We start from the raw sequence: 25888 nt of genomic DNA, 5'->3' as shown, positions 1-25888 counted from the left end.
AATGCTATAGGCCTATGAGCTGATTGAGTTTCTTCTTTCTTTTGTTGCTTGCTTGGTTTCTGTGGTCTTTGTTTACAGGGACTGTGACATGGGCACCTGCGGGGGCTAGAATTTCCACACACTAACATTTACTTTTTCTGGTTTGGTTCTGGACATGGAATTCAGGACCTCACCGAGCCACGTTGCAGCCCATGTCTCCCACCTGTGTGTGAGTTACATCAACACTGGAATAAGAGACATCCATGGGATTAAGAGTTGGGTTAACTCATTGCCTATCGAATGAGATGGCTTTCTTTAACAGAAGGCTAGCTTCTTCTGAGGTTTGGTATAAGGGAATTAACAGGTAGTTGCGGTAGCAAAAGTGCTAAGTGCATGCAGTAAGTTAAAAATAATTCTGAAGAACATAGGCTATTGTGGACTTGAACAAAGACTAGAGAATCCCTTTGCTCTAGGTGAAAGCAGGTAGAAGGCATCTTCCTGAACAATTATGAAGCAGTACATCTTTCTGACATCTACTGAGGACTGACTAAAATCCAACTCCACAGCATTAGCTTCAATTGCATCTGAAAATAGACTCAGAGAGCAGACAGGGACAGAGGTCAAGGAAGGCTTCGTGTCTGGGAGGAAGAGCCAAGACTGGGTGGAGGGAAGCCCAAACTTTATGCAACATGGGTCACTCCCAGGAGAAATGAGGCACCAGCCCAGTCCCTTTGGCCTTTCTTGCAAGACACTCTAGACTTTCAGTTTTAGCATTAGTAGAAGATTGCAGTCTCCTGAGATGTTGACCTGACACTTCCCTGGACCCATCAACTCTGCAGGCCTCAAGTCTCACTTAGCACACATAGCATAGCACTGAATTCTTAGTGTCGTTTCAGAACTGGCTGATGAATTCCATGAAGATCAGGCTCCTCTTGAGCAGGCCCTGTGTTTGTATGGGGGGTCCAGGTTTCAGCTTTTGTAAGCAAAACCACAACGATCTATTCTACTCTGCATAAGCTGATACAGAAGGCTCCATTAAGTGCTTCCTGTATACCCAGATATTCACAATGATCTTAGAGGAGGCCAAAGTATCAGAATTTCCTATGCCTACCATGCCTAGCTATGGACCCAGCTTTCTGTGTAGATACAGAAGCACAAGTTAATGCTTTTGCTCTCATTAGACTTCTGTGGAGGATAAACAGAAACTATGTGTAGAACGGTTAGCCCTGTGTCTCATATGAAGTCAGCACTCAGCAAATGCTAGCTAAAATAATTACTAATATTATTGTAAATGCTACTCTAGAAAGTTGTTATTTTGTTGAGGTTGAAAGGACTGATTATATAAATCAGGATGAAAACAAGACAGAAATTTGAGCATGTGTTTTGGATCCTGTACCCCTCTGGGTGTGTCCTGTAACCTTCCAAGTGCTTCTCCTGTACCCCTCTGGGTGTGTCCTGTAACCCTCCGGGTATGTCCCACAGATGCAGTCAAACTGGCTGGGCCAGGCTGACTTCTGAGACTGCTAGGAGAATTTTTTGTGTTCACTTATATGTGAGAAATGCCCTCACATCCCATCAGCCTGATTGCCTGTTGACCTAACCACTATACAGTGGGACATCATTGTGACTGTCTGTCTTTTATTGATTACCTTCTTCTTGCTGCCTCTTCACTTTCTTTACCAATGGTCTCAAAATGCCAACTTCAGAACCAACTCTCCAGGTCCTTTGGAATAGAAGATAAGTGGAGCATATGCTTTAGTTAGAATGTCCCCCCCCCACACACACTTTTGTGTTGGCTGGGCATGGTGGTACAGGCCTTTAATCCCAGCACTCAGGAGGCAGAGGCAAATGGATTGCTGTGAGTTTGAGAGCAGCCTGGCCTATATAGTGAGTTTCAAGACAGTGAAGTTATGTAGAGGGATCCTGTTTCAACCCCTCACCTCCCCCAAAAATACATGTTAAAGGTTTATCACTGACTTACTCCTGCTGGGTGTTGGGTGGTGGTGGTGGTGTGTGCAAGAGAGAGGAGGGAGGAGGGAAAGAGGGGAGAGAGGGAGAGTAGAAGAGGAGGAAAGGGGGAGAAAGAGAGAGACTTATGGGAGGTAGTGGACCTTCAGGAGGTGGGCTTGGCACTATGGGAAGTGGGGGATCTTTAGGAATAGGGCCTATTAGATAGCATTCAGGACATTAGAAACATACTTTGAAGGTGTAGAGTGAGCCTAGTTTCTTCCTATTTCTAGTTTTCACTTCTATGACCATTTTGCTCTGCCACATATTTCTACAATGGTGTATGTACTATGTCACCACAGTCCCTAAAAGAACAGGACTGATCAATCATGTCTTGGAACCTTAAAAATTGTGAGCTCACCTCAAACACTTCTCTTTATAAAAGTTGATTGTCTTGGATATGTATAGAAATGGAGAGCTAACACAGCATAGAAAGCTGGAGTCATGGGGAAGGACATTGATTTACTTCATGAGGATTTACTAGGAATGATGGATGGATAAATGAAAAGGTTGGATACAGTGGTAACTAAAAGAACCTGCCTAACCAGCCACACCCCACCCTGGTCAGGTGATAGAGAAGGTTGCCAAGGGTTAAGGTAGGAGCAGGCACAGGAGAAGTTGACAGCAGGGGGATTTAACCTAACCTGTAGGATTAGAGTGGCTTCCTGAGTAAGTGTAGTTTTAACTGGCTCTGAATGATGGCCAGGTTAACTCAATGTAGCCTAGAGGAGGTCCGCCATGAAGACTCAGTGGGGCGTTACAGAACATAGGGCAGAGAGTAGAGTGGCTGGGGACAGTCACAGCTAGGGCCAGTGGTTGGGGGCCTTTTCAGACCAGCCGTCCTGGAGTCTCCAGAGAATGGGACACCAGGGTGATACAGTTTCCTTTCTTCAGGCATGGCCTGTAGCCTGTAATATTCTTCCCATATTTTGGTTACCGTTAAAAGTTAATTCTGGCAATCCCATAGCTCATTCCTGGGACCTCTTTGAAATAAAATTATACGTGGTGCCATTTCCCTTCCTTCTGAAATTCCTATTGCTATATTTTTAGTACATTTCGGGGGGAGTAAAAAGCATCACTTACTCCTAGTTTTCCATACAACTGCTCCTGATGACTACCTTCTTTTAAAGAGGTTTTCAAAGGCTCTGCAGCCTGAATTAACTTCTCTGTGAGAAAAGGTCTTTTGTGGTTTATAAATTTTAATGCAGGATACTAACTGCCAGGATATTCTTGGACCACAACCAGGGCTTTAAGCAGCCTCCTGTAGCAGCTGAAATGAGGCCAGCCTGACCTGCACCTGGACATAGGGTCTTTTCATCCTTCACGTTCAAAGTCAAGAGACCTCCTGGTCTCGACCTTTGGACATCAAGACTTTCCTTTTAAAATCCATTTCCTGGAAATAGGTCTTTGCTGTGCTGATGGACAATTTTTCACTTCATATTTTCTTAAGGTACATAAATTCTTCTTTTTCTTCGTGCAAATAAGTAAAAATAAGGTATGGGGTCCAGAGTCTTCTCCATATGAAATGGCATAAACCATTGCTGTCCTAGATTTTTTAATTCTTCATTAGCAACAGGGGATTCCTACACTGCCCTATTCATTCCCTATTCCTCTTCAGACACTGAACTTATTATTTTGATTAAAAGTGCTGAGTAAGAGAATGTTGCTGGAAATTACCCTCTTAAGTGAATGCCTGAGCCTTTAACCGCACAGGGACCTGTTCTGCTCCCATGGCTATTTGGAGGCCCTTAATCAATATGGCAGTAAAGAAAAAGAAGGTGTTTTGAAACTCAGTGCCTGCCTTGTGCTTTATACATCCTCTTTCTTCCCCAACACCAGGAAATTCTCTTGGAATAGAGAGCCACTCCAAGCCAGCCAAGTGCATTTTTGTAAAATTTTAAAAGACGCTCCCTCTGGGGCTGTACATTGACAAGGACATCCTTCTACGTGCACTGTAGACTCACATCTTGGCCAGCTGACATTCTCTTCTTTGGGCTTAGCCAAGGGAACACAAGCTGGCTCATAGCAAATCTGACTCTCTGGAGAGCAGCTGTGTTCAGTGTGTGAACTATGCACTACGGGTGGCCATCTCTTTGGACACATCCCCGGTGCTCGGCCTTAGCCAGCTGCCCATTGATTGCTGTTGAGCTGCTGATACTAGTCAGCAGGATGGGGAGTGGGGTTTGGGTAAGACAGTTGCTTTCTGGGTGGAGGTGTGACGATCTCTTGGGCTCAGTGGTTCTGCTGGGGGGAAAAACAGCCTAAAAGACTTTTTGTGGTTATATAAATGAAGAAAAAAAAAATCACAGAAGCCGTTGCTTCTGAGATATATCCTAACAGTGTCCTCTGTGCTTGTCAAAAACTCCCCTTCCAGTGATCTAAGTGTGTAAATGCTAAAGAAAGCCCCTGAGAAGGAGCCTCCTAGAAAGAAATAAAATGTGACCATTACCTCCTCCAAATGTGGGTAAGGCTTACATAAGCACATTTGAAGAACGGATTTCTATGTGAGCATAGATGGTAGACATTAACAGGAAGTGGGGATATCCTGGGGCTACTGTACTGCAAGCAGGGATTTCAGCCACCAGAGATTTCATTATTATACTGGGCCCTGGGGTTGCAAATACAAGGCAAAGGTACCCAAAGGCCAATACTGATGGGCACAATTAATGTCCTTCAGCTTCTTGGTGTCGGATCTGGGACCTGAGTGGATTTAGTTCAAGTAAGACTGAGGTCTCAGGGAGTTGACTCATTGGGAACAGAGTTAACAACTGCTTTGAAAAACAGGAGAAAGCACATGTGAAGCTGCGTGATTTCCATGTCAGGGAGAAAGAAGCCTACCAGGTGCCAAGGAATTTTTGGTTGCTGTGACAACCAGAACAGAAGTCCATTCTGTGGGCCCCCAACTGTTTCTTAGCCTGCACCTCCCCTGGAGTGATCATGCCCAGGAAGCCAGCAGAGCAAGCAGGAAGAGAGAGGTCTCAGATAGGAAAGAATGCAGAGCCTGAATGCAGATGACCTTAAACATGGGAGGGCAGATGGGCTTAGGCCACAGGGAACTGATTAAGGAACTTCCAACTTTCAAAGGCCAGGCATTACCAAAGTGTTTTATTTTGTTTCCAAGATCTTTCTTTGGATAATAAATAAAGGATGAGTTAAATAAAAGATGAAAAGTTGACCCTCTGGAGGGGAACCAACCCCTTCCCATTCTGCAGAAAATAGCCCGGTTTCACTGCACTGCTATGTCCACCATGAAAAATACTCAAAAGCAAAGTGTATACTCAATACTAAAAAATACTCAAAAGCAGTGGGATTTGCCGCCTGAATGTTCAACCCCCCCCCCCAACACTTGAGAAGGAACCCAGGGCTTTTAAGTGTTAGGCAAGTGCTTTACCATTGAACTACACTCCTCAGTTCTTGGAACTGTTGTTAAAAAAGATATAGCTCTCCTACTTAGCACTGCACGGCCTCAGCTACATGACTTAGCCTTTCAAGTGTATAATGTGGGGTGTGTGCTTAGCATGTATGAGGCAGACATTAAATAAGGACTGTTTGGATCAGAGTAAGCCGATCGATCCTAATGATAGCTATTAATAGTGATTGTAATAAGATTAGAACTAACCCTTTAAAAAAAATCAAGCATTCCTGACCTAGGCAATAAAAGTCTATGATCTTCACATTCAGATACAACTTTGGGTTCTTAAGTGTTCTGAAAGCTTAAATCACTGATATTGAAAAAAAAAGAATGTTTATCCTTTCAGAATTTCATGCCATATTTTTTAATCATATTCATTTTCCTTCCCCATTCTTTCCAGATTTTCTCCCACCTCCCTACCCACCAAACTTTAGATTCTGTCTCTTTCCCTCTCTAAAATATGGCATGCTTCATGAACTTTGGTGCCATCCTTGCACGTGGACTGTGCTAATCTTTTCTGTATGGTTTCAAGTTTAGTATATGTGCTGCTGAAGGGAACAAAGGATCACTGGCTTTGCTTTTCTGGGAAAGAGCACTGTGCCTAGAAGTTAGCGTCCATCCCTCTCACCTGGAGTACGGACGGGGCTTGGGACGTGAGGGTCTCTAGTGTCTCTTGGTCTGCAGTTGGCATCAGCCCTCCTGCCCACCATCTTCCTACTCTTCTCAACTTCCAAGAAGTTTGTGAGACTTTCCAGAGACTTCCGCATTTCCTGAAGGCAGGATCTTAGAATGGAACCGATTTCTCACGCTGGAAGGTGAGCAGTGGCTTGGTCTTGTTTTGGCAGGCAACAGCCTTTGAGTTTTATTTAATGGAGCCCATTCCTTAAGACTCAGGAAGACAGACAAAGAACAGAAAGCAAGTCCCAGGTGCCCTTGGGTTCTGCCCTTGCTGCCAGCACCTCTGCTGTATGCACAGAGAGAGGCCTTTGCAAGGACCACTTTTTAGATCACATTCTAAGATGTCTACAATTTGAGTGCATTAGCTACCACAAAATGGGACTTTCCTGCTGGGAGGTAATCATACCATGTGGAGGTATTTATTTGGTAATTTATTGAGCCAGAGTTGTTAAGTGTAGACAGAGCTGACAATCAGAGGGCTGCTTTGCCTTGCGGTTCCTTTGAATCATTCCAACTTTTCTCTGTGTTTCCTCATCTTTGGTAAAAAACTAACAACTCTGGGCATGGCTTTTGTCTTCTCTGCATTTGAGCAGTTTTCTCATGGGTGGAAGGGAGAGCACACCAGAGTTAAGCAAACACCTAACCCTGGAGATCTGGTTTTGTGCTAAATGCCTGCCTCCCTTCTAAAAACTCTTAAGACCATTTCTTGGAGAAATGGATATGGCTTTGTGTGCCCAGATTCCCCTTCTCTCTTCTCACCCACTTCTTCTTCTTCTTTTTTTTTTTTTTATTACATTTATCTAACCCCAAGTGTTTTCCTTAATGATACTGTGTCAGCAGAGAGTCTCAATACTACTATTGGACTTTCATATGCAGAGCATTATTTCCTAAATATATCCAATGTGTGGACAAGCTTTTTGTTTTTTAAGTATTCTGATGCTCCTGCCCATATGAGGAATTTGGTAGTATGTACAACTGAAAAAGCAATAAGTAAGCCAAGAGAAAGAGGTAGCACCCTGGGATAGCCTGCTTCTTGGGAGATGCCCTCAAATCAATATTTTAAAGATAAGAGACTAGGAATGATCACCTCAGTATATAAAAACAGACCTTCCAAATACTGAGATAATTATATCCCAGAGTAGGCTTCTGAAGTAAGAAGCCAATGGCTAGATAACCACCTGCTAGGCCTATCATAAAAGGTCAAATGCTCTATATACACATGGAGCTTCTGTACTATAGAATTATTGAAAACAGTAAATCCAGACAAACTTTGAATTCTAATGGTATGCACTGCCAAACACATAAATTTATTTAAATATGCTCTGCCTATCAAGATTTAACTTAAAAGAGAAGTTCAACATCTTACTTACCTACAACATACTTTCAGTAGAGTTTTGACATGCTTGAATTTTGTGTTTCCTATGTTATTGGAATATGAGGTTCTCCCCATCTCATGTTCTTTATTACCAGTAAAACATTTGATAATTTTCTCTTCATGTGGTGTGAGATTTGTATCCTGTTTAAAACATTAGACTTGGTAGGCCTCCACTATTAACTCCATCATTACAGAATAGATTCCTCAAGATACCCAATAAATGATAAGCTTTGGAGTAGGTTCAAGTGTCTTGAGATTTTGGGCAAAAGATTGAGAAGAAAACAAAGAGAGTCAAAGGATGGATTTCTTGGTGTGTAGCCAGATGTCACTATAGCTAATACTTGAGATAATCAACCTACAGGAGGAAAGGATTACCTGAGGGTCAGTTTTCGATGGCATCCCATTGACTGAGCTGACTCAGTGCTTTTAGGTCCCTGGTAGAGTAGTAGCACATCATAGTAGAAGTGTATAGCAAACCAAATCATTTACCCTGTGGTCAATAAATAAAAGAGAGTGAGGAGGGGTTGAGAGCTCCACACTCCCCTCTAAGACATATCCCCCCACCCACCACCACCCATGTCTTCCCACTAGGTCCTCCCTCTTAAAGGCTCTACTGCTTCCCAGTGGTACCACCCTGAAAGCCAAGCCTTGAACACTTCATATGCCAACTCTAGCACATGTTCTTTTCTAAACAATTTCTCTCTGGCTTTCATTTACTCTTCATAGATCATATCCTAAGCATGGGCTGACAAAAGACTTGTAACTACTTTTCTATATGAGCTAGGTCTTGATTTCTCCTTAGTGGGATCAAAATTAGATGTGCTGTTTTATAGCTCCTGTATCTTGGGCCTTCTAGGATTCCTGTCCCTGTCCAAATCAAGCCCCTGTGGCTCCTTAGATTGGGGATGACTAAGCGGTTTCAAGAATGTCCAGGATGTGGATAGTTCACTGAGGTAGATGCTGGACAAAGAGAAATGTCACTTTTGGTTACAGGAAGAGGACAATGTTATGTTTAAAGTGCTCAGTCCACAAATCCAGTGTGAAGGGTGGCAGCCACTGATCACAGGTAAGACTTCTATGAGTGTTAGAAGCCTAACGAAGGGCATCCCTCTAGCCAGAGACGACTGGAGCCAAAATGACCCACAGCCTGGCCATCTCCCCCTAAGCTCCCAATGAATGTCAAAAGCCCAATTCTGAGTTTCTGAGGCTTTCCAACTAGACCATAAACGAAGAAGAAACATGGAACGACAAATACAGACCCAGTACTGCCATTAAGGGCTGGAGAACCTTTTGTGACCCAGGGCAAAGGAGGTCACCTAGCTATTCTGAGACACCTTTGCATCTTCTGTATTTCTACACATTTGATTGCTGGATTTCTTGAGCAAATTTGTCTGAAATTAGACCTGAAAGCAAACTCCTCCATATTCTGGGAGGATAGGAAATAGAAAGGATATGTTTGAAATCTTACTTAACCACTTTAACAATTGTTAGCATTCACATGGCTTTTTAAAAATTAAGAAAAGGGCTTGGAGAGGTGATTCAGTGGTTAAGAGCATGTTTTGTTCTTACAGAGGACCCAGGTTCAGTTCCCAGAACCCACATGGTAGCTCACAAACATTTGTAACTCTAGTTCCAAGAGGACCAATATTCTCTTCTGACCTCTGTGGGCCCCAGGCATGCATGTGGTATACATTCATATATGCAGACAAGACACACATAAAATCTAAAGTAAAATGAAAGAAGTATAAATATAAGAAGCTTCTGTTTTATTGAAGAAATGCTAATTATTGAGATGATATAGCAGTGAATATCATACTAAATTTAGGAAAATCCATGTATAACTATAATATTAAGTGTTTAATATTATGTATATTTTTGATACAGTTATTATATAGTTATGTGATATGAATACTCATATAGTTCTAAAAAGTTTTCATGAGAATAGCAATCCATATTCTTTTTCCCATTTCTTCTTCCCCAAAGGTGAACATTTTCATTTAATTTACTCATTCTTTTGGTACTTGCCTTGTATATCCAAATAGTATGTGTATGTTCTTTTTTATTTTAATACTTAAGTTTTTTTTAGAGACTCCTTTTAAAAAGGAAATAAGAATTATATCTCTCCCACCTTCCACCTACAACACACTCCTCATACACACAGCTTCTATCTCCAACACAGGTATACACACACACACACATACTGTTCTTCTTATTCTCCCAACAAGATATTATTAAAATTTTTGTTAAATAAGAGTTACTCTGGAGGAATCCTATTCCTGGCTGATAGCAAGGTGGAACATTATCATAACTTTACTCCTTTCTAAACTGTTCCCCCCACCCTGGAGTTATTGGTTGTCTTGTTCTAAAACTTTTTTGATTAGTATAAAAGTATCATTAGCTCAAAACTGAGCCCTCTACTAATTATCTAAATCATTTCTACATACATTATTTTCTTGGAGAAAATTCTCCAGATCAGTTCTGTTCAGTCTTGACTTTATCCCACTGTACCCAAAGCCCAGCTGGTATGGTAGGAGGCTGTCCTCTGCAATGGACAGACAGCCTCTGTTGTAATTTTTCTTTAACTTCTCATTTAAGTGAACTATAACCTCCACTTGCTTCCTAAGATGTGATGGAGAGTTGTAAATTCTTTTGAGACCTTATATTTCTGTTCTGTTTAAGATTTAGCTTTCTTGGCAATGTTTAGTTCCAAAATTCTACTGGTGTTACCTCCTCTCTCGCCTCTTTTGACTATGTGTGTGTTTGCCATACTCAAATCTCTTTACTGCTGTTTTACTGACATCTGAGGAAGCAGCGGAGCATAGTCTTCTCCCTCCCCCAACTCCACCTCCTCCTCTCTTCTCTCCCTGCTCCCTGATATTCATTCCGTGTACTGGCCTGTTTGTGTGAAGCAGGCTGGACTAGTTTCTCCACGTGTGGGTGGACATAACTCAAGAGTGCTTGACAGAAAAGGCGAAGAGCTGAATTTCAATTGGGTGTCCTCCTGGTATGGATGTAGCATGTTAGCGGCATTGAGACCTTACTATTCATTCCAAAGGGAGTGAATACCTTTTAAACACCCCAAATCCCTAGTGTGAGGGCTTCTGGCATCATTGTTATATACCCAGGACAACTTCACATAGACATGCTCCTTTACAGCTAGAGATAATGGACTCAGTTAAAGTTTGTCTTTGTCTTATTTGACAAGAGGAAAATTCGGTTTTAAAAGAGCCTTGTAGGTGTAGGTATAGGTGTAGGTGTGGCTCAGTGATAGGATATGTTGTCTAATACATGCAAGGCCTTGGACTCTATTCCCAGCATTGATAACAAAACTAATGGACAGGCTCACAAATTGGTTGCTAACACAGGTAAGAGAAAACCCTAGTAGTTATTACTGGAACCTATGTGGGTAGAACAAACAGCTAGTTCTTCCCATTACAAACGCTGCCTGGTGATGTGAACCTGATGTTCCACACATGTGACCCACAATTAGCTAATTTTCAAATAGACGTCTCATCTACTTGAACTTGGAATTGTTTTGGCCTATCCTTATGAAAATGGTGGAAAGACAAATTGTGACAGATCAGGTGTCAGTTATAACTAATAAACTACTAAGCACAGGCTGGATGATGCTGCGGATTCTCACGGCCAGTTAATACTGACTTATTAGCACTGTCCATTCAATATTTGGACAGAAAGTTATTGTGTATTTTATTGCTTCAAACTGATTTTCCTGAGGCATTGTCACCCCCTTTTGATTCCTTTAGGACTGTTAGGGAACATGGAGGCAAACTATGACTCTGCCTGCCAGGTCACGGTGTTGACGTTTGTTTTTCCCACATGCTGCCCATCGGTCTTCCTCCCTCCCTCCCTTCCCACTTCCTTCTCTTCCTCCTTTTAATCCTCTGTCCTGGATAAAAATTCAGTGTGCTTTTTGTACGTGTGAAGCTGGCGGGAATGTTTTTCCCCATGTGTGGGTGGATGTAACTCAAGAATGTAGCCTGAGATTTAGCTACACATCCTGCGCTTTGAAGAGACTTTCTGTGAAGAATGCTGAAGTTTCCTGGGAAGCCAGAAGACTTGAGCTCAGAGGCAGACCCTATTTTTCGTACAGACTACCACAGCAGTCAGAGGGTGTCAGATGGATGAAAGAGCACCCTATTGTGATTCTAGAGACTGGCCTTAGAAAGTTGCTCAGAGACCAGAGAACAGTGGCTTTTCAGCTTATCAAAAGTTAAAATGATCAACCAGCGCTCCCCGCCCCCAACCCTTCTTTGTGTAAGAAGGAGAAACATTCACAGACTCCCTCATAATGGCATCTGTACTTCTGTTATTTCTTGTTGAAGAAAACAAAAACATGGCAAATGGTTATTTTTATTCATTATTTTTTAAGGTAAATGTGATTCTTACTAACCACACAGGTATAAGTGCCTCGGAATGACCCAGCAATCAGACATTTAGTGTATCAGCTGGGATTATATGCATCTTCTAGCAGAGCCCTAAGTATGGCAGATCACATATGTGAGATTTTAAGCTCTGTAATAAAGAATCCTGATTAGAGAGTTTAGGGCCCAAATCTTTGACTCAACCCACATGGGCCCAAAGTAGTTGCTAAGTTCCTGTTGCTGTACTGTTCTTCCCACAGTTTGAAAACAATAAGGCAATAGAAGAGCAGACAGTTCTCTGCAGAAGATTTGTATTCAGTTATGCATCTTTTATTGCCTCCCCCCATCTGCAGCAGAACCTGAAAGACGTAGCTTCATAGACATCTGTGTGGACAGAAGATGGGAGGGAGAGGATTTGCACAGGTTCCTAGCAGTCTTTGCTTGTCTGATTGACAGACAATGGTGGCATGTGTCTAGGCTTGTGTGCATAGCAGAGTCTTGGTGTGTGAGACCACAGGACTCCTCGGGTCTACAACACTCCATGGCTCTGGCAGAAATCTTAGGGTATGGGGTTCAAGGTACCTCTCAAAGCAGGCAGTTGAAGATAGCAGTGAAGAATACTAAATGGGAAGTCAGATGTGGATCTGAGTCCCAGCTATTTATCAAGCAAGTTGCTGACTCCTCAGCAGTTATTTCCCCTAGAAGAAGAGAAATATATATTGAGTATTCCTTATCTGAAAAGCCAGGGATGGGACGTGTTTTATATTTTGAAATATTTGCATTTAATACTGACATATCTTGGAGATGGGGCTGAAGTCTAATGAAATCCATGTATGTTATAGATGCACCTTACACACATACACTGACTGTCATATTACACAGTTGTTTTAGTATGTCGTATGAGGCTGAGTGTGGTGTTTTTACTTGTAGTATTCTATGGCATTCCAGAAATTTTAAGTTTTGGATAACTTTGCAGGCTTATAGTAAGGTCTGTCTACTGTTTTATTATTATTATTTTTTTAATGGGAGTGTCTTAATTCAGAGTCTCAAACACATCTGTCCTCAATCAATAAGACCTCCAAGTTGAGTAGTCCAAGACTTCAGTCTAACTTCCAGTTTAGGAGTGGGGACATACAACCTGCAAGATCTCCATCTCTCAATCCTACTTAGGAGCTTCTTGGGGGTAGCACAAGGTCACAGGCCCTCTGTCAGCCACAAGTACCCACAGCAGGTGTCAATTAGATTTCAGAGGTGTGAGGCAGCCTGTGCCCTGGAGGTCTGCTTGGGGACTGGCCTTACAGTTCAGGGTTTTCACTTTTTATACTAGCTCATTTACAGATGTTTGATCAGGTGTGAATTTCTACCAATAAGACTGTAAAAAAGAAATTTAACACCTGAGCCTGAAATGCCTTACAAAGGGTCAGACTTTACAGGAATTACCACTGGACTTTTAAAATCCAAACAAAGTTGTCTTCTTTTTCATTTTCCTGTGCTGCGCTTGGCAGTAAGGTTCAGACGTTCACAGTGGCCACACTGGCTACTGTCACAGAGCCACTTTGCTCCTCTTTCCTCATTCTTCACCTTGCAATTGCCCAGTGGTCTTGACCATCTATCTGACACTTCTTTCAGTTCCAAGCTTTGGGAATTAAGAACTGTGCAGAAGAGATTCCCTGTTCTCCACTGTAACACCTTTCTCTTACCATTGTAACATCAGAGGTCTGGAGAGCTTTATCATGTACCGATTCAGTTCTGAGTGCTTTCCATGTAGTCACACATTAGGCAATCATGAAAACCAAAGCCTGCCTATGATTGTGTGCTAAGAAATAATCAGGTCAGGATTTGAACCTAGGTTCTTAACCAATTATAGAGCACATTTTTAATAAATGTGTCTGTTTCCCCCACAAAAGGACCCACTCTGTAGCACAGGCTGGCATTGAACTCATAGTAATCCAGCCCCTCAAATGCTGGGATTACAGGTGTGCCCTACCACATCCACCAATTTTCAGTAACTTTCAGGGCACAGTTCAGGCTATATAGTTGCATCCACTGACCTCAGCTATCTCCAGACACCCACTGACACCAGCATCCCCAGAACTTTTATCTTCACAGACTGAAAGTACATCCATTAAACACCTGTTACCTTCCTAGCCCTGAGGAAATCTTGCTATGTTCTCCATCTTGTGAATATATCTATTCCAAGTTACTCTCCAAGTAAGCACAATCGTATACTCTTTATCCTTTTTTTGATTGATGGATTTAACTGAGAACAATGTTCTTCAAGTTTGTCTGTGTAAAAGCATGTTAGAATGTCCTTCCTTCCTTAATGCTGCTAAATATTACATTGTAAGCACTTACCACATGTTGTTTACTCATTCTTCTGTCCCTAGATGGTTGGGTTCTACCTTTTGGCTGTTGTGTGTGAGCAGTGTTGCTGTGGACATAGGTGTGCTCCTAGCCCCATGTGATGACCAGATTTATGTCAAGTTGACTTGAGCTAAAGTCATTTTGGAAGAGGGGACCTTAATTGAGAAAATGCCTCCACCAGATGGGCCTCTGGGCAAGCCTGTGGTGCATATTTTGATTGATAATTGATGTGGGAGGGGCCGACTCATTGTGAGCAGTACAACCCCTGGGCTGGTTGCCCTGGGTGCTATAAGAAGTCAGGCTCTGGCTTCTTTTTTTGTTTGTTTGTTTGTTTGGTTTGGTTTGGTTTGGTTTGGTTTTGTCGAGACAGGGTTTCTCTGTGTAGCTTTGCTCCTGGAACTCGCTTTGTAGACCAGGCTGGCCTTGAACTCACAGAGATCCACCTGCCTATGCCTCCCCAGTGCTAGGATTAAAGGCATGCACCACGACAGACTGGGAACAGAATAAAGACAGTTGTTCCCACTTCCTGTACCTAAACAGACCAATCAAGGTTCTGGAGCATGGTGCGAATCGCCATTGAAGGACTTTGCACTAGTCCAGGTCCCCACGCTGGGTATCTCATCTTGCAAGCCCCTCCCCAGCCTCGAAAAAGTTCCTTCATCTTCCTTTCCCCAGCTCCCTATACCCTATCACCAAAACCGGCTGATCAGCGGGAACCGGAAGTGTGCTACCCCGGGACGGGTCCCCAGTGAACTCTGCTGGAAATAGCATTGCTAGGGGATACTTTTGCTCAGCATGGCGGCGATTCCCCCTGACACCTGGCTGCCCAATGTCTACCGGGAGACTAGCATGGGGGTCATTGTGTTGGAACTGTACTGGAAGCATGCTCTGAAGACCTGCAAAAACTTTGCAGAGCTGGCTCTGCAGGGCTACTACAAAGGCACCAAATTCCACAGAATCACCAAGGACTTCATGATCCAAGGCGGTGACCTGACAGGGACAGGTCAAGGTGGCACATCTATCTATGGCAAACAATTTGAAGATGAACTTCATCCAGACCGGAAGTTCACTGGGGCTGGGATTCTTGCAATGGCCAATGCAGGACCAGACACACCAGTGGCAGCCAGTTCTTCATGTCCCACCCAGTGGCTGGATGGCAAACACACCATCTTGGTCGAGTGTGCGAGGGCATAGGGATGAGTGGGCATGGTGAAAACAAACACCCAGGACCATCCCATGGATGACGTGAAGATCCTTAAGGCATACCCTTCTGGGTAGATGGGATGCTGTCTCGGGCACACCCAGGACTTCTAAGATGGTCCTAGGGAGCCATCTTCTGATGCCATAGTGTGCCTTGTATCAGTGTCATGAATGCCTACTCTGACACCCTCGGAACAAGGGGCATTTGTATTCCGGCCAACAATCACAGACTTGAAAAGCAGGTAGTGTTGATGAGGCGAGGCGTTAACTTCCCACGTGTGCTCGTCCAGGAATATACACAGCTCTCTATTTTCCCACAGAGCCTGAGCATCAACACTGCCGCTTCTGACGCTAAACATCCTATGCAAAGCCACATTGAATTTTTGCCAAATGAAAAATGCATCCAACAATCAAGTTGCTAAGGAGGTGTGAAGTGGGGAATGTGTAATGTGTAATGATTGAGAAATGGATCTCAGAAAAAGAAGCAGGAGCGCTGACCATTTGCCCCCTGGGAAGGATTGGCAGTCCTGAGCTTCAAGAGCCTCGCTCACATGCAGTGACACTTTTCAGGGCTTTAGAGAGAGTAGGTAAGAGGTTTTTATACAGGACATCTTTTTTTTTTTTTTTTTTTTTAAATCTTTCTGGATGTGCAGGGGGTGTGGGGCTGAGAGGAAGGATGTTAATACCTATGTAATGCATAGAAATTTCCAGAAATAATGTACCATTGGTAGTTGGAAAAAAAAAAAACAGCAAACAACAACAATCAAGCTGAGGAAGTCATAAGGAGAAACCAAACAAGCAGCATTCTTCCATGGCTTCTTCAGTTCATGCCTCCAGGTTCCTGCCCTGACTTCCTTTGAAGATGGACTGTGATGTGGAAGTATAAGCAAAATAAGCCTTTTTCTTCCCAATTTGCATTTGGTCATGGTGTTTTATCACAGCAATAGAAAGTCTAAGATACCCTGCTTTCCATTCTTGTATGTATAGACTCAGAAGTCCCTGAAGTGCAGTTGCTGGATCACATGGAGGTATTATGTTCTCTCTTTTGAGGGACTTCCACATGCTTAATCACAGCATGGTACCATTTTACATTCCTGTCAACACTGCACAAAAGTTGCAGTCTTTCTACTTCCTTAGTAATATCCCATTTTTGACAATAGCCATTATTGTAGAATGCACCTCATTCTACATCTATTATTTTTCATATATATATTCATATACTATATTCTCATATATTATTTTTCACACAAGGAAAAAGTCATTCCTTACCCTGACTTTGGATGGGAGTGCCCACAACCTGTGCTTTGAAGGAAAATTTAAAAGCCAGCTCTGCCACTGAATGGCAACCCAGGACACATTTGACAGCCTATACTTAAGCTAAAGAGGGATGTGACCTTTAACAGGTACTGGCTGCACCACCAGCCCTTGCTGTTCCTTATTGATGTCCCAGGAGAGTTTGGGCTGTGAATCCTGTCCTGACTCCTTGGGTGGGGAATGTGCTGCCTAACACATTACTAGGGGCAGCTTTCTGTGGCTGTTATATAAACAGGACAGTGTCTTTCCATGTGTAAGGGTCAAGCATGGACACTACTCCAATTTCAGCAGAGGTGACAAAGACTCAACACTGAGATCTATACATGGAGAACCTTCTATTTTAGCAGTGGTCAGAGTATCAATGCACTGCGATGTTTGTGTAGACCTTGAAAATGCTTGGTCAAGGAAAGACTAAACTGAGTGACCATTTCCTTATTTTCCTTTTTCTACACTTTCACATGTACACTGTACATTGTTTTCATAATGGACAGAGCCAGATGTTGTTTATGCCTTGCTCAAGGGCACATGGTTTTTGAGAAGACATGGGATCAAAGCCTATGTGTTATTCAGCTTTCTAACACTGTGAGAAAGTTCTGGAGATATTGGTGTATCAGGAGGGAATGTTTATTTTGGTTCATGATGTCAGAGGTTTCAGTCCATGGTTGTGTGGCTCCATTGCCTTTGGGTCTAAGGCAAGGCAGACCATCATGGTGGCAAGTAAGTGATAAAGAAGCTTGTTCATCTAATGGTGACCAGAAAGTAAGAAGAGAAAGGATGCTGAGGTCCCATTATCTCCTTCAAGGGCACAACTATAATAAACTAACTTCTTTCCATTCCACTAGGCTCTACTTCCTAAAGGTTCCACTATCTCCCAGTGCCATCAGCTGCTGTCCAGACTTCTTACACATGGGTCTTTGGACAATATTTATTCAGACCACAATGTCTGGCATCCAGCTCCAAGTCAGTCTTTGGTTTTGACAGAAATGATCCCATGGAGTGAACACTTGATGGATTCGAGTAGCTTGCCTTCTTCAGGACTTTTCTGGGCTCAAGACAAGTTACTCTGCTGTGTGGTATAAGAGAATGTTCACTTATGCCTTAGTGTTTTGAAGTTCAGTTTAGGAGTTCAGCTTGGTGAGGACAGGCATATCTCAAGGGGTCTTCTTAGCCACCAAATCTCCCTGCAAATAATTATTGTTAAATTTGGCTGAGTCTTTGCTGTTTGTCTTAAATATATTTATTTTGGTGTGTGTGTGTGTGTATGTGTGTGTGTATGTGAATTTGTATGTGCTCATGTGTATAAACATGCATGAAGATGCCAGACATCAATCTGCAGTATTGTTTCTCAGGAACTAACCATCTTATTCTTTGAGACAGGGTCTCTTATTGGCCTGGAGCTTGCTGATTAGGCTAGACTGACTGGTCAGCAGGTCCTAAGGACCTACCTGTTTCTCTGCTTCTCCAACACTGAGAGTTCAAGTGCACATCACTATACTCAACTTTCTAAAAGAATTTCATTTCTTTATTTAATTTTGGGGGTATTGTATGTCAGCAATGTATGTGTAGAGGGCAGAGGACAGCTTGTAGGAATTTGTCCTCTCTTTTTACCATGTGGGTCTCAGATGTCAAAGTCAAGTTGTCAGGCTCTGGAGCAATCATTTTTACCTGCCGAGCAAGTTGTCAGCAGCACTCCCACCCTGTCTTTCAATGGTGGGTGCTGAGGTCACAGATATGTACTACTGTGTCCAGCTTTGACATGGGTGCTAGAAATCTGAACTCAGGTCCTCATGTTTGCATGGCAGGCATTTTACTGACTGAGACATCTCTGAAGCCCTAATCCAGAGTCTTAGGTGAAATTTCTTCACAGATCAGGCTCTGTCTTGCTCAAAACTCCCTAATTTCACAAATAAGTCACAAATGAAAGATGATTTACTTTAGTTCATAGTTTTGGGGGTTTTAATCTCTTGCAGAGAAGAAAGACAGAGCAGCAGTGAAGGGTAAGGTTTTCAGTGCTCAGCTATTGCTTTGACCTCTTGGCTTTTAACTCTGCAACTGGCTCTGTGTTTCTTATTTAACAAGACAGTTACATCTACAGTCAGGCAGCTCCACTGTTTTGGGGACTTTGCGGGGGCAACATATAACAAGGAGCGTGTAGTAGAATGAACTTCATCTTATGCAGTTTGGAAACAGAAAGAGAGGAAAGGGCTGACACCCCACAATCCCTTTGAGGATATAATTCTAGTCATCCAAGACGTCTCACTAAACCTTAGGTCTTAACAGTTCCATTAACTCCTAACAGTGCCAGTTCAAACCTCTAAGACATGACCTATAAAGAACATTGCAGATCTAAATTATAGCAACAAGCTAATTTAGAGCATGAGATGTTGATGTAAGATGTTTTCTTTTTCTGATACATAGAGTTCAAAATCCTTTGCTTTGAAAATATGACTCAGTAGGTAGGCGCACTTTCTGGGCTAGTGTGAGCACTTGAGTTCAAAGCCCCAGCACTCATGTAAAAAACTAAGTGTAGCCACACATGAGCTTTTAATCCCAACATCATACAAGGTGGAAAAAGGAACATTGCTGGGGCTGCTGGCTGCCAGCTAGGCTCCAAGTTCATTTAAAGACCCCTGTCTCAATCTCAAAGGAATAAGGTGGCTAGAACAGGACATCTGATATCCCATGACTTCCATGTACATACAGATGTGCACACCCACATGTACACACACACACACACACACACACACACACACACACACACACACACTTTTCCTATTGTTTTAGAAGAATAAAGATACATCTTGAAATGATTGGTGTAGAGTTGAAGGCTGGATGACTTTACTGAGAGGAGTGAGAATAAATGTGCTCATGTTCATCGATGCCAAGAAAACTAGTAGACAAGAGAACTGTCAGGGTGTTATAATGGCCAGTGTAGAGAGATGTCGAAAGGACAGAGATGGGCATCCCAAGCAGGAGGCAGGCCACAGCAGCTGTGGTGAACAGGTCTAAGCATCTCCTAAGAGAATGCATACAACCTCAATTTTAATAGCTGCATAATTTGTAAATGAACACTAAACTTGCTAGATTTTGTTTTAAAAGATTCCATATCAGAGTTGCTCATTAAGAAAGAGACCCAATAATTTCAAGGTTTCAAGTCATGCAGGATAATGTATATATCCGAGAAGATGAACTCAGCTCTTCCTGTAATATAAAGACTCTACAGGGAAGTACCCACTTCCTCGATGGGAGCCACAACTTGCAGTTATAAGGTGGAGTGCCAAGTAACAAGCTAAGAGATGAAATGGGTTAGGATGTAGAGTCTCAGCTAACCAGAGCCGCAGCCCTTGTCAGTGGCTGTGAGGATCCTAAAGCACTGGGTGATTATCATGCCTTGTGTCAAGGTAAATATACTTTTTTTTTTGGTGTTGTAGAATCCCTTTGGTTAGGTGATTCATTTCTTCTTCCTCACACAGTCAAGATGACAAAAAAGATTATATTGTGGAGCAAACCTGCAAAGGTAAACTCTGACAATCAAAGGTCAACTCTTGTATATTCTGAAAAAAATTACTCACAAAACCATTGCAGAACAGTGAAACCACACGTAATGCTCAAAAGCCAAGTTTTAAAAGTGGAGTTTTATTAAGGAATATTGCTCATGAGCACACATACAAATTTTCTTTATTACATGTGTGAGAGTGTGTGTGTGTGTGTGTGTGTGTGTGTGAGTGTGGTGTGTGTGTGTGTGAGTGTGTGTGTGTGTGTGTGTGTGTGTGAGTGTGTGTGTGTGTGAGTGTGTGTGTGTGTGTGTGAGTGTGTGTGTGTGTGTGTGTCAGAGGACAACTCTCAGGAGTTTATTTTCTCCTTCCATTGTGGGTTTGGGGGATCAGCCACGTTTCTAATATTTCTAAATACAAATATTTTGTAGATGCACTGTCAGATTTCCCAGTTTTTTATTTTGAGCTACTGTTTGATTATTTTCATGAATTTAACAGGGACTTTTTCTTTAACATTGCTTATTATTCCAGTGAAACATGGTTTAGAGAAAGTATGTCTCAATATAAAGTTGAGATTATTGCTCTCAAAATTCCTATTTCTAAATGTTAATAAATTGGATCTTTTAGAAGGAAAAGGTTATGTGCACTCTATGAAAGTGAGTTTGGTTGAACTGGTACTATAGAAGCAATATTTTAATAAAAACATAATGCATTTAAATGGAGTGCAATTTCATTAAAAATAAATATCCATTTTGTATAATAAACCAACCTTGGTTATTTAATTGTTTGAAAAAATACAGATTTTAGAATTTTGATTTGAAGGTTGTTTTTCGCTTTTTTGTTTTATTTTTTTTTAGCAGCTGAAATCCCTGTTTTTATAATGTTAATTTGACTTTGACATTTATTGTCTTAATTTTAGTAGAGAAAAATTTCAAGTGATATAAACTAAAACTAGAATTCATAAAATGTTCTCAAAATGTTTATAGCATTTACCTGGAGCCTGAGCTTGCTCATTTTCACACTAGATTACTATTCTGTTAGACAGGAGAACTTCATGCCAATACCTTTAATTTCGTGGGAGTGAATAAAAAATGAACAACAGCATAGTAATTACACAAGAGGCACTTTTCATGTTCAGCTTTGATGGATATTGCCACAATGAGTTATGAGCACATCTGCTCCACCAATAATGAGATCAGTTTGAGAAGTATATCAGTATAGAACTGAGTCAAATCAAAATGAAATTCTTTATTAGTGATGATTGTTAAATGACAAATTGAACTGATCTCATTATATGTATAATGTAAGTATATTTAGACTGCCACTTAAATTTTAATATGAAAGTAAGGATATATGATCAGAATAGCTGGGGAAAGTCACTAGTATGTTTTTAAAAAGTTTCTCATTTCACAATTTAGATTTCCTTTATGCAATTGGATGAATTCTCTCAGGCTGTTATTGTGACACATAAAAGGCTTTAGTAATTGGAAGAGAGCACATGCCTATGGTCCTGGGTTGTCTTATGCAGCCTTTGCTCATGATATGTGCTTCAGGTGGTTGCATTTGTGCACTTCTATAGGGCAGTGTTCACCAAGAAGAAAAAGTTCATTAAGCAGTTGGAAACCCACAGCTGCATGTAGTAAACACAGATGGAACATGGCTTTCTATGGGATTTCTAACTGGAAACAGACTTTCATTCTGTTCTTGGAATACCCATAATTGAACTTTCCATCTGCGATTGTGGTGTGCTGCAGAGGCCAGCTGTCACCTCATTGTAAGCATTTCTTAACTGGGCTCTCAGTGTAGTGGAGAAGAGCAAATCTACATTCATTTGTTTCCTAGGAGCACGTGTCCTGCCAAACACATCTTTTCTTCTCCTCTGGAGAGTTCTGTGTGGAGACTACCGCTGCCAAGGAGGGAAGGTAGCTCTCATAGTTTGTAAGCACTACTCAGGCTGAAGCTGAGTTCAAGAATTTCCTTTAGATACCACAGGGTCGCTAAATTAGATCACGTACGCCCCTCCCCTCAGCCCGTGTGCAAATGCTAGGACTTACAACAAATGGAATGTGTACTCCATTCACCCTGAGAGCCACAGGTGGAGACACTTGGGAAACTTGGTTGACTGAGTCCAGCAGAATTCTGGGTGACATCCTGGATACAGTGAGAGAACCTGATCTTAAAGCCCAAGTAGAAGTTTTGCCTTCTGAGAAGCAGATATGAACTACAAATGTGAAGAAAATAAGTATAGACTGTTCTCCCCCCCACCCCCACCATGAGCTACAGAGACATTCTTAATTAGGAGCCCCAGCACTGGGAAGCCGTCTTCAAGATGGAGGGCAACCTCCAGGAGTGAAGGTATTTGGCAAATCACCTAAGAAGTGGTTTCTTGTGTCAGAAGCTCCAGGCTGGGCTCCTTGATGGTGTCAAGCTTTCCTCCAGTTTCTCTGTCATTCTGTGATTTTTATTAAGTGGAAGGGACAGTAGGTGGCATATGTGATATATTGTCAGGCTACCTACTTAATTGACATTAAAAATATTGTAAAGACCACCTCCTACCCAGGGCAGGTCTTACTACGTTGTCTAGGCTTGGCCAGTCCTGAACTGCTGGGCAAAAGTGACCCTGCTTCAGCTTCATAGACAGCTAGGCCAATAGGGGTAGTGCTCCCTGCTTGGATGGGAAGGACTTTAATAGTAATATGTAAAGACATTTCTTCTACACCTGAGTCAGTGTCAGCATCGAAGTTTCATCAAATATTTCAAAGGAAATAGCTGCTGCTTTCTCTTGCCTTCTGGAAAAATTAGATTCCATAGTTAGAATACAGTGAACAGTGGCAGTGGCCATGACTAATTCCAACCTCTCCTTTCCCATCAAAAGTATTCACAAAATATCTCTGTGCTAATGTGTTAAAGAAGCTACATGTTGAAGAAGTTACAGCCCGTGCAGCAATGTGAATAACAGATCTTAACTATGCACATTAAACAAATGAACATTTGTAGTGCATGTTCTGATTTTCATTAGTAATAAGTCATTTGTTGAGAAGGTGGTTAAATGGTAAATGACTTTACAAAACCACATTAGGAATAGAGTTCCAGATGTGAGTGGTGACATTTGCAGTCCTCTAAAAGTCCAAGAAGACTATAGTTTTTCATAGAGGTACAGATGGCAATTTTCCCTACATGAAAGTACTTTTGGGCACTAGAGGACTCTGGGAGCTGGATAATAGGGTCTGCTGCTGAAGAGAATGGTAAAGTGTATCCTATTGCAAGCTCTCAAGACACATTTATCCAGGCATTCAATATGCTCAGTCACTGCCTGGAATTCATCTCTCCCAAGTTACTAATGTATGAAGCAGTCAATCAATGCTTGTCTGGCACATGCGGATACCAAGTTAGATGTCAGAGATACTGAGATGCACAGGCAGGGTCAAACATGCAAACCAATACTTCCAACATGGTCTGATGTTACACATGTGTGAGGTTCATGGCCAACCAAGAGAATGAGGATGTGGGAGAAGCATTTTTGAGAAAGAATCTACAAAGGAACACTTTGCCAAGTTAGGTCTTGAATAATGCATGGGAACTCTACATGCTTTTTTCATAGTATGGTTTCTGCACCACTTACATCAGAATCACTTGCAAACTTGTGAGAGATGTCCTTGGACTCTAAGCCAGATTAAGAATATCAGAAGGGAGGAGATTTATAAATTTTAGGACCATTGCCCCAAGCTGTAAGATTGAAAAATGCATTGATAGTACTCTGTATTTCACTTACTATCCACTCTTGATTTTCAAAGTCTCCTTTTCACTGTCCCATTGCCAGTTAACTTACAAAACTAGCAAAGGGATAGCAAGCATCACCTGCTTTTTATTGAAAAATCACATGGCCATCAGCCTACTTTTTGGCTAGGTTATTTCAAATTCTATTGCTCTTTCCTGGTCAGTATTGTTTACTTATAGGGATTCGTCAGAACCCACTACATTACAGTACAGTTCTGGAGGCCCCCAACATGCCTGATACTGATCCTCTGGTTATTGGTTAATATGAAGGTCCTAGCAGGAAGAGAGAGGGGCTCCTGGAAGTCATAGGACATCCCCTATTTAGCAATCACTATAGAGGTTTTTCTATGCTGAGAACCAGTAAGGTACCAGGGCACCAGCTGAATAATTCTGATGTTCACAACAAAACAAAGAGCAATGAGGCAAAAAGATGAAGCATGCAGTAAGGTATTTATGCTCTTCATGAACTGAGGATTCAAACATAGCAAGCACAGCTAGCGTGGTGGTGCGTGTTTGCAGTCCCAGCACTTGGGAAGCAGAGTTAGGGACAATCCTGAGTTCAAGGTCAACTTGGGTTATACAAGAAGACTTTGTCTCAAAACTGGAACAAATGTAACAACCAACAAATCAATAAAAAATTTAAGAATAGAAATAGACAAGTATAGATTATTAAAAGGTATATATTTTTGTGTAATTTGAAATTTTTATTGATTTTAATAAAATCAATTGGCATAATAATTATGTATTTTTATGGGACACAAATTGATGTTCAATCTATGTATGTATGTATACCATAGGAAGATTCCATTAAAGCTAATTAGCATATCATTACTGTATCAACAACTTCCCTTTTTTTGTGTATGTGAAGGGGATGTTTAAAACCTATACTGGGGTTGGGGATTTAGCTCAGTGGTAGAGTGCTTGCCTAGCAAGCGCAAGGCTCTGGGTTCAATCCTCGGCTCCACAAAAAAAAAAAAAAAACAACAACAAAAACTATCCTTTTCACGGTTTTGAAATATTCAATACAAAGTTAGTTCTAGTCACCATCGGATGAAACAGTTCACTAATACCTACTCCTCTGGCTGGCAGAATTGAAACGTTAAACCTTTGATCATTGTCTCCCCATAGGAACAGAGTGAAATAAAATTACTTTTTATCCCTTTATGTTAATAGTCACCTTTTTAATGAAAAAGCAAGTTGAAAAACACTTCTCTTCATCATAACTGTATTCTTTGCACTGGGGGAGCCAAACAGGATACACAGACTTGCCTTCTGGATACAGGGGTTCCTGCACTTGTAGTTTCAACCAACTGAATATTTGGAGAAAAACTGTCAGTTTTGAGCATGTACAGAAGTCATTATTTCCTAAATGTGGAGTATAACAACCATTCACACAGCATCACATTGCACTGAGCATCATTGGGAAGCTATTGAATTGGAGGCATGTGGAATATGTGCCATTTCCAGGCCATTTCTACACCATTTTATGCAAAAAACCCAAGCATCTGTGAATTTAGTGTCAACAGAGATCCTGGGGCCAGTGCCCTTCAGATATCCTAACAGCTATGTTCTCAGTTCTCTGGATTCACTCTTCCATGGTTGCACCAGTTAATGTTTTTCCCCCCTCTGAGGGCCAAGCTTGACCATTCTGTAGACCCCAGAAATTAGTGGAACGTTCTAGGCATGGTACATCAATCATACATTGTCTTTTCCCAGATCCTGCTGGGAGTCCTGGTCATTGTCAGGGTCTGGACACTCTGAGAACCTCATTGAAGTCATTCCCAGTGGTGGGTTCTCAAAAGTGACTCCCTTTGAGGCCAGCAAACAGAAAGACCAGCTCAATGTTATCAGCCACTTTGTGTTTCCCACTGTCTTTGCTCTGAACTCATGAGGTAAGAGCTTAATT

The 25888-nt window shown here is 41.8% G+C and overlaps 2 protein-coding genes and 1 non-coding gene across 4 annotated transcripts in view; 2 read left to right on the top strand and 1 right to left on the bottom strand.

Annotated features, from left to right (window-relative positions):
- Positions 1-25888, top strand: part of Mylk4 (myosin light chain kinase family member 4) — a 77754-nt gene that overhangs the window by 18473 nt on the left and 33393 nt on the right. The gene's annotated exons all lie outside the window — the stretch shown is intronic.
- LOC118584899 lies at positions 5853-5957 on the bottom strand. Its single transcript, XR_004945076.1, has one exon. It is a non-coding gene; the product is annotated as a U6 spliceosomal RNA (small nuclear RNA).
- Positions 14993-15475, top strand: LOC118583406 (peptidyl-prolyl cis-trans isomerase-like 1). Its single transcript, XM_036186714.1, is given in 3 exon segments — positions 14993-15365; positions 15368-15395; positions 15397-15475. Coding segments are annotated over 3 exon segments (480 nt in total).

This window comes from Onychomys torridus, chromosome 5, assembly GCF_903995425.1.
Source record: "Onychomys torridus chromosome 5, mOncTor1.1, whole genome shotgun sequence".
Taxonomy (NCBI): domain Eukaryota; kingdom Metazoa; phylum Chordata; class Mammalia; order Rodentia; family Cricetidae; genus Onychomys; species Onychomys torridus.
This window is presented reverse-complemented; position numbering and strand designations above follow the sequence as displayed.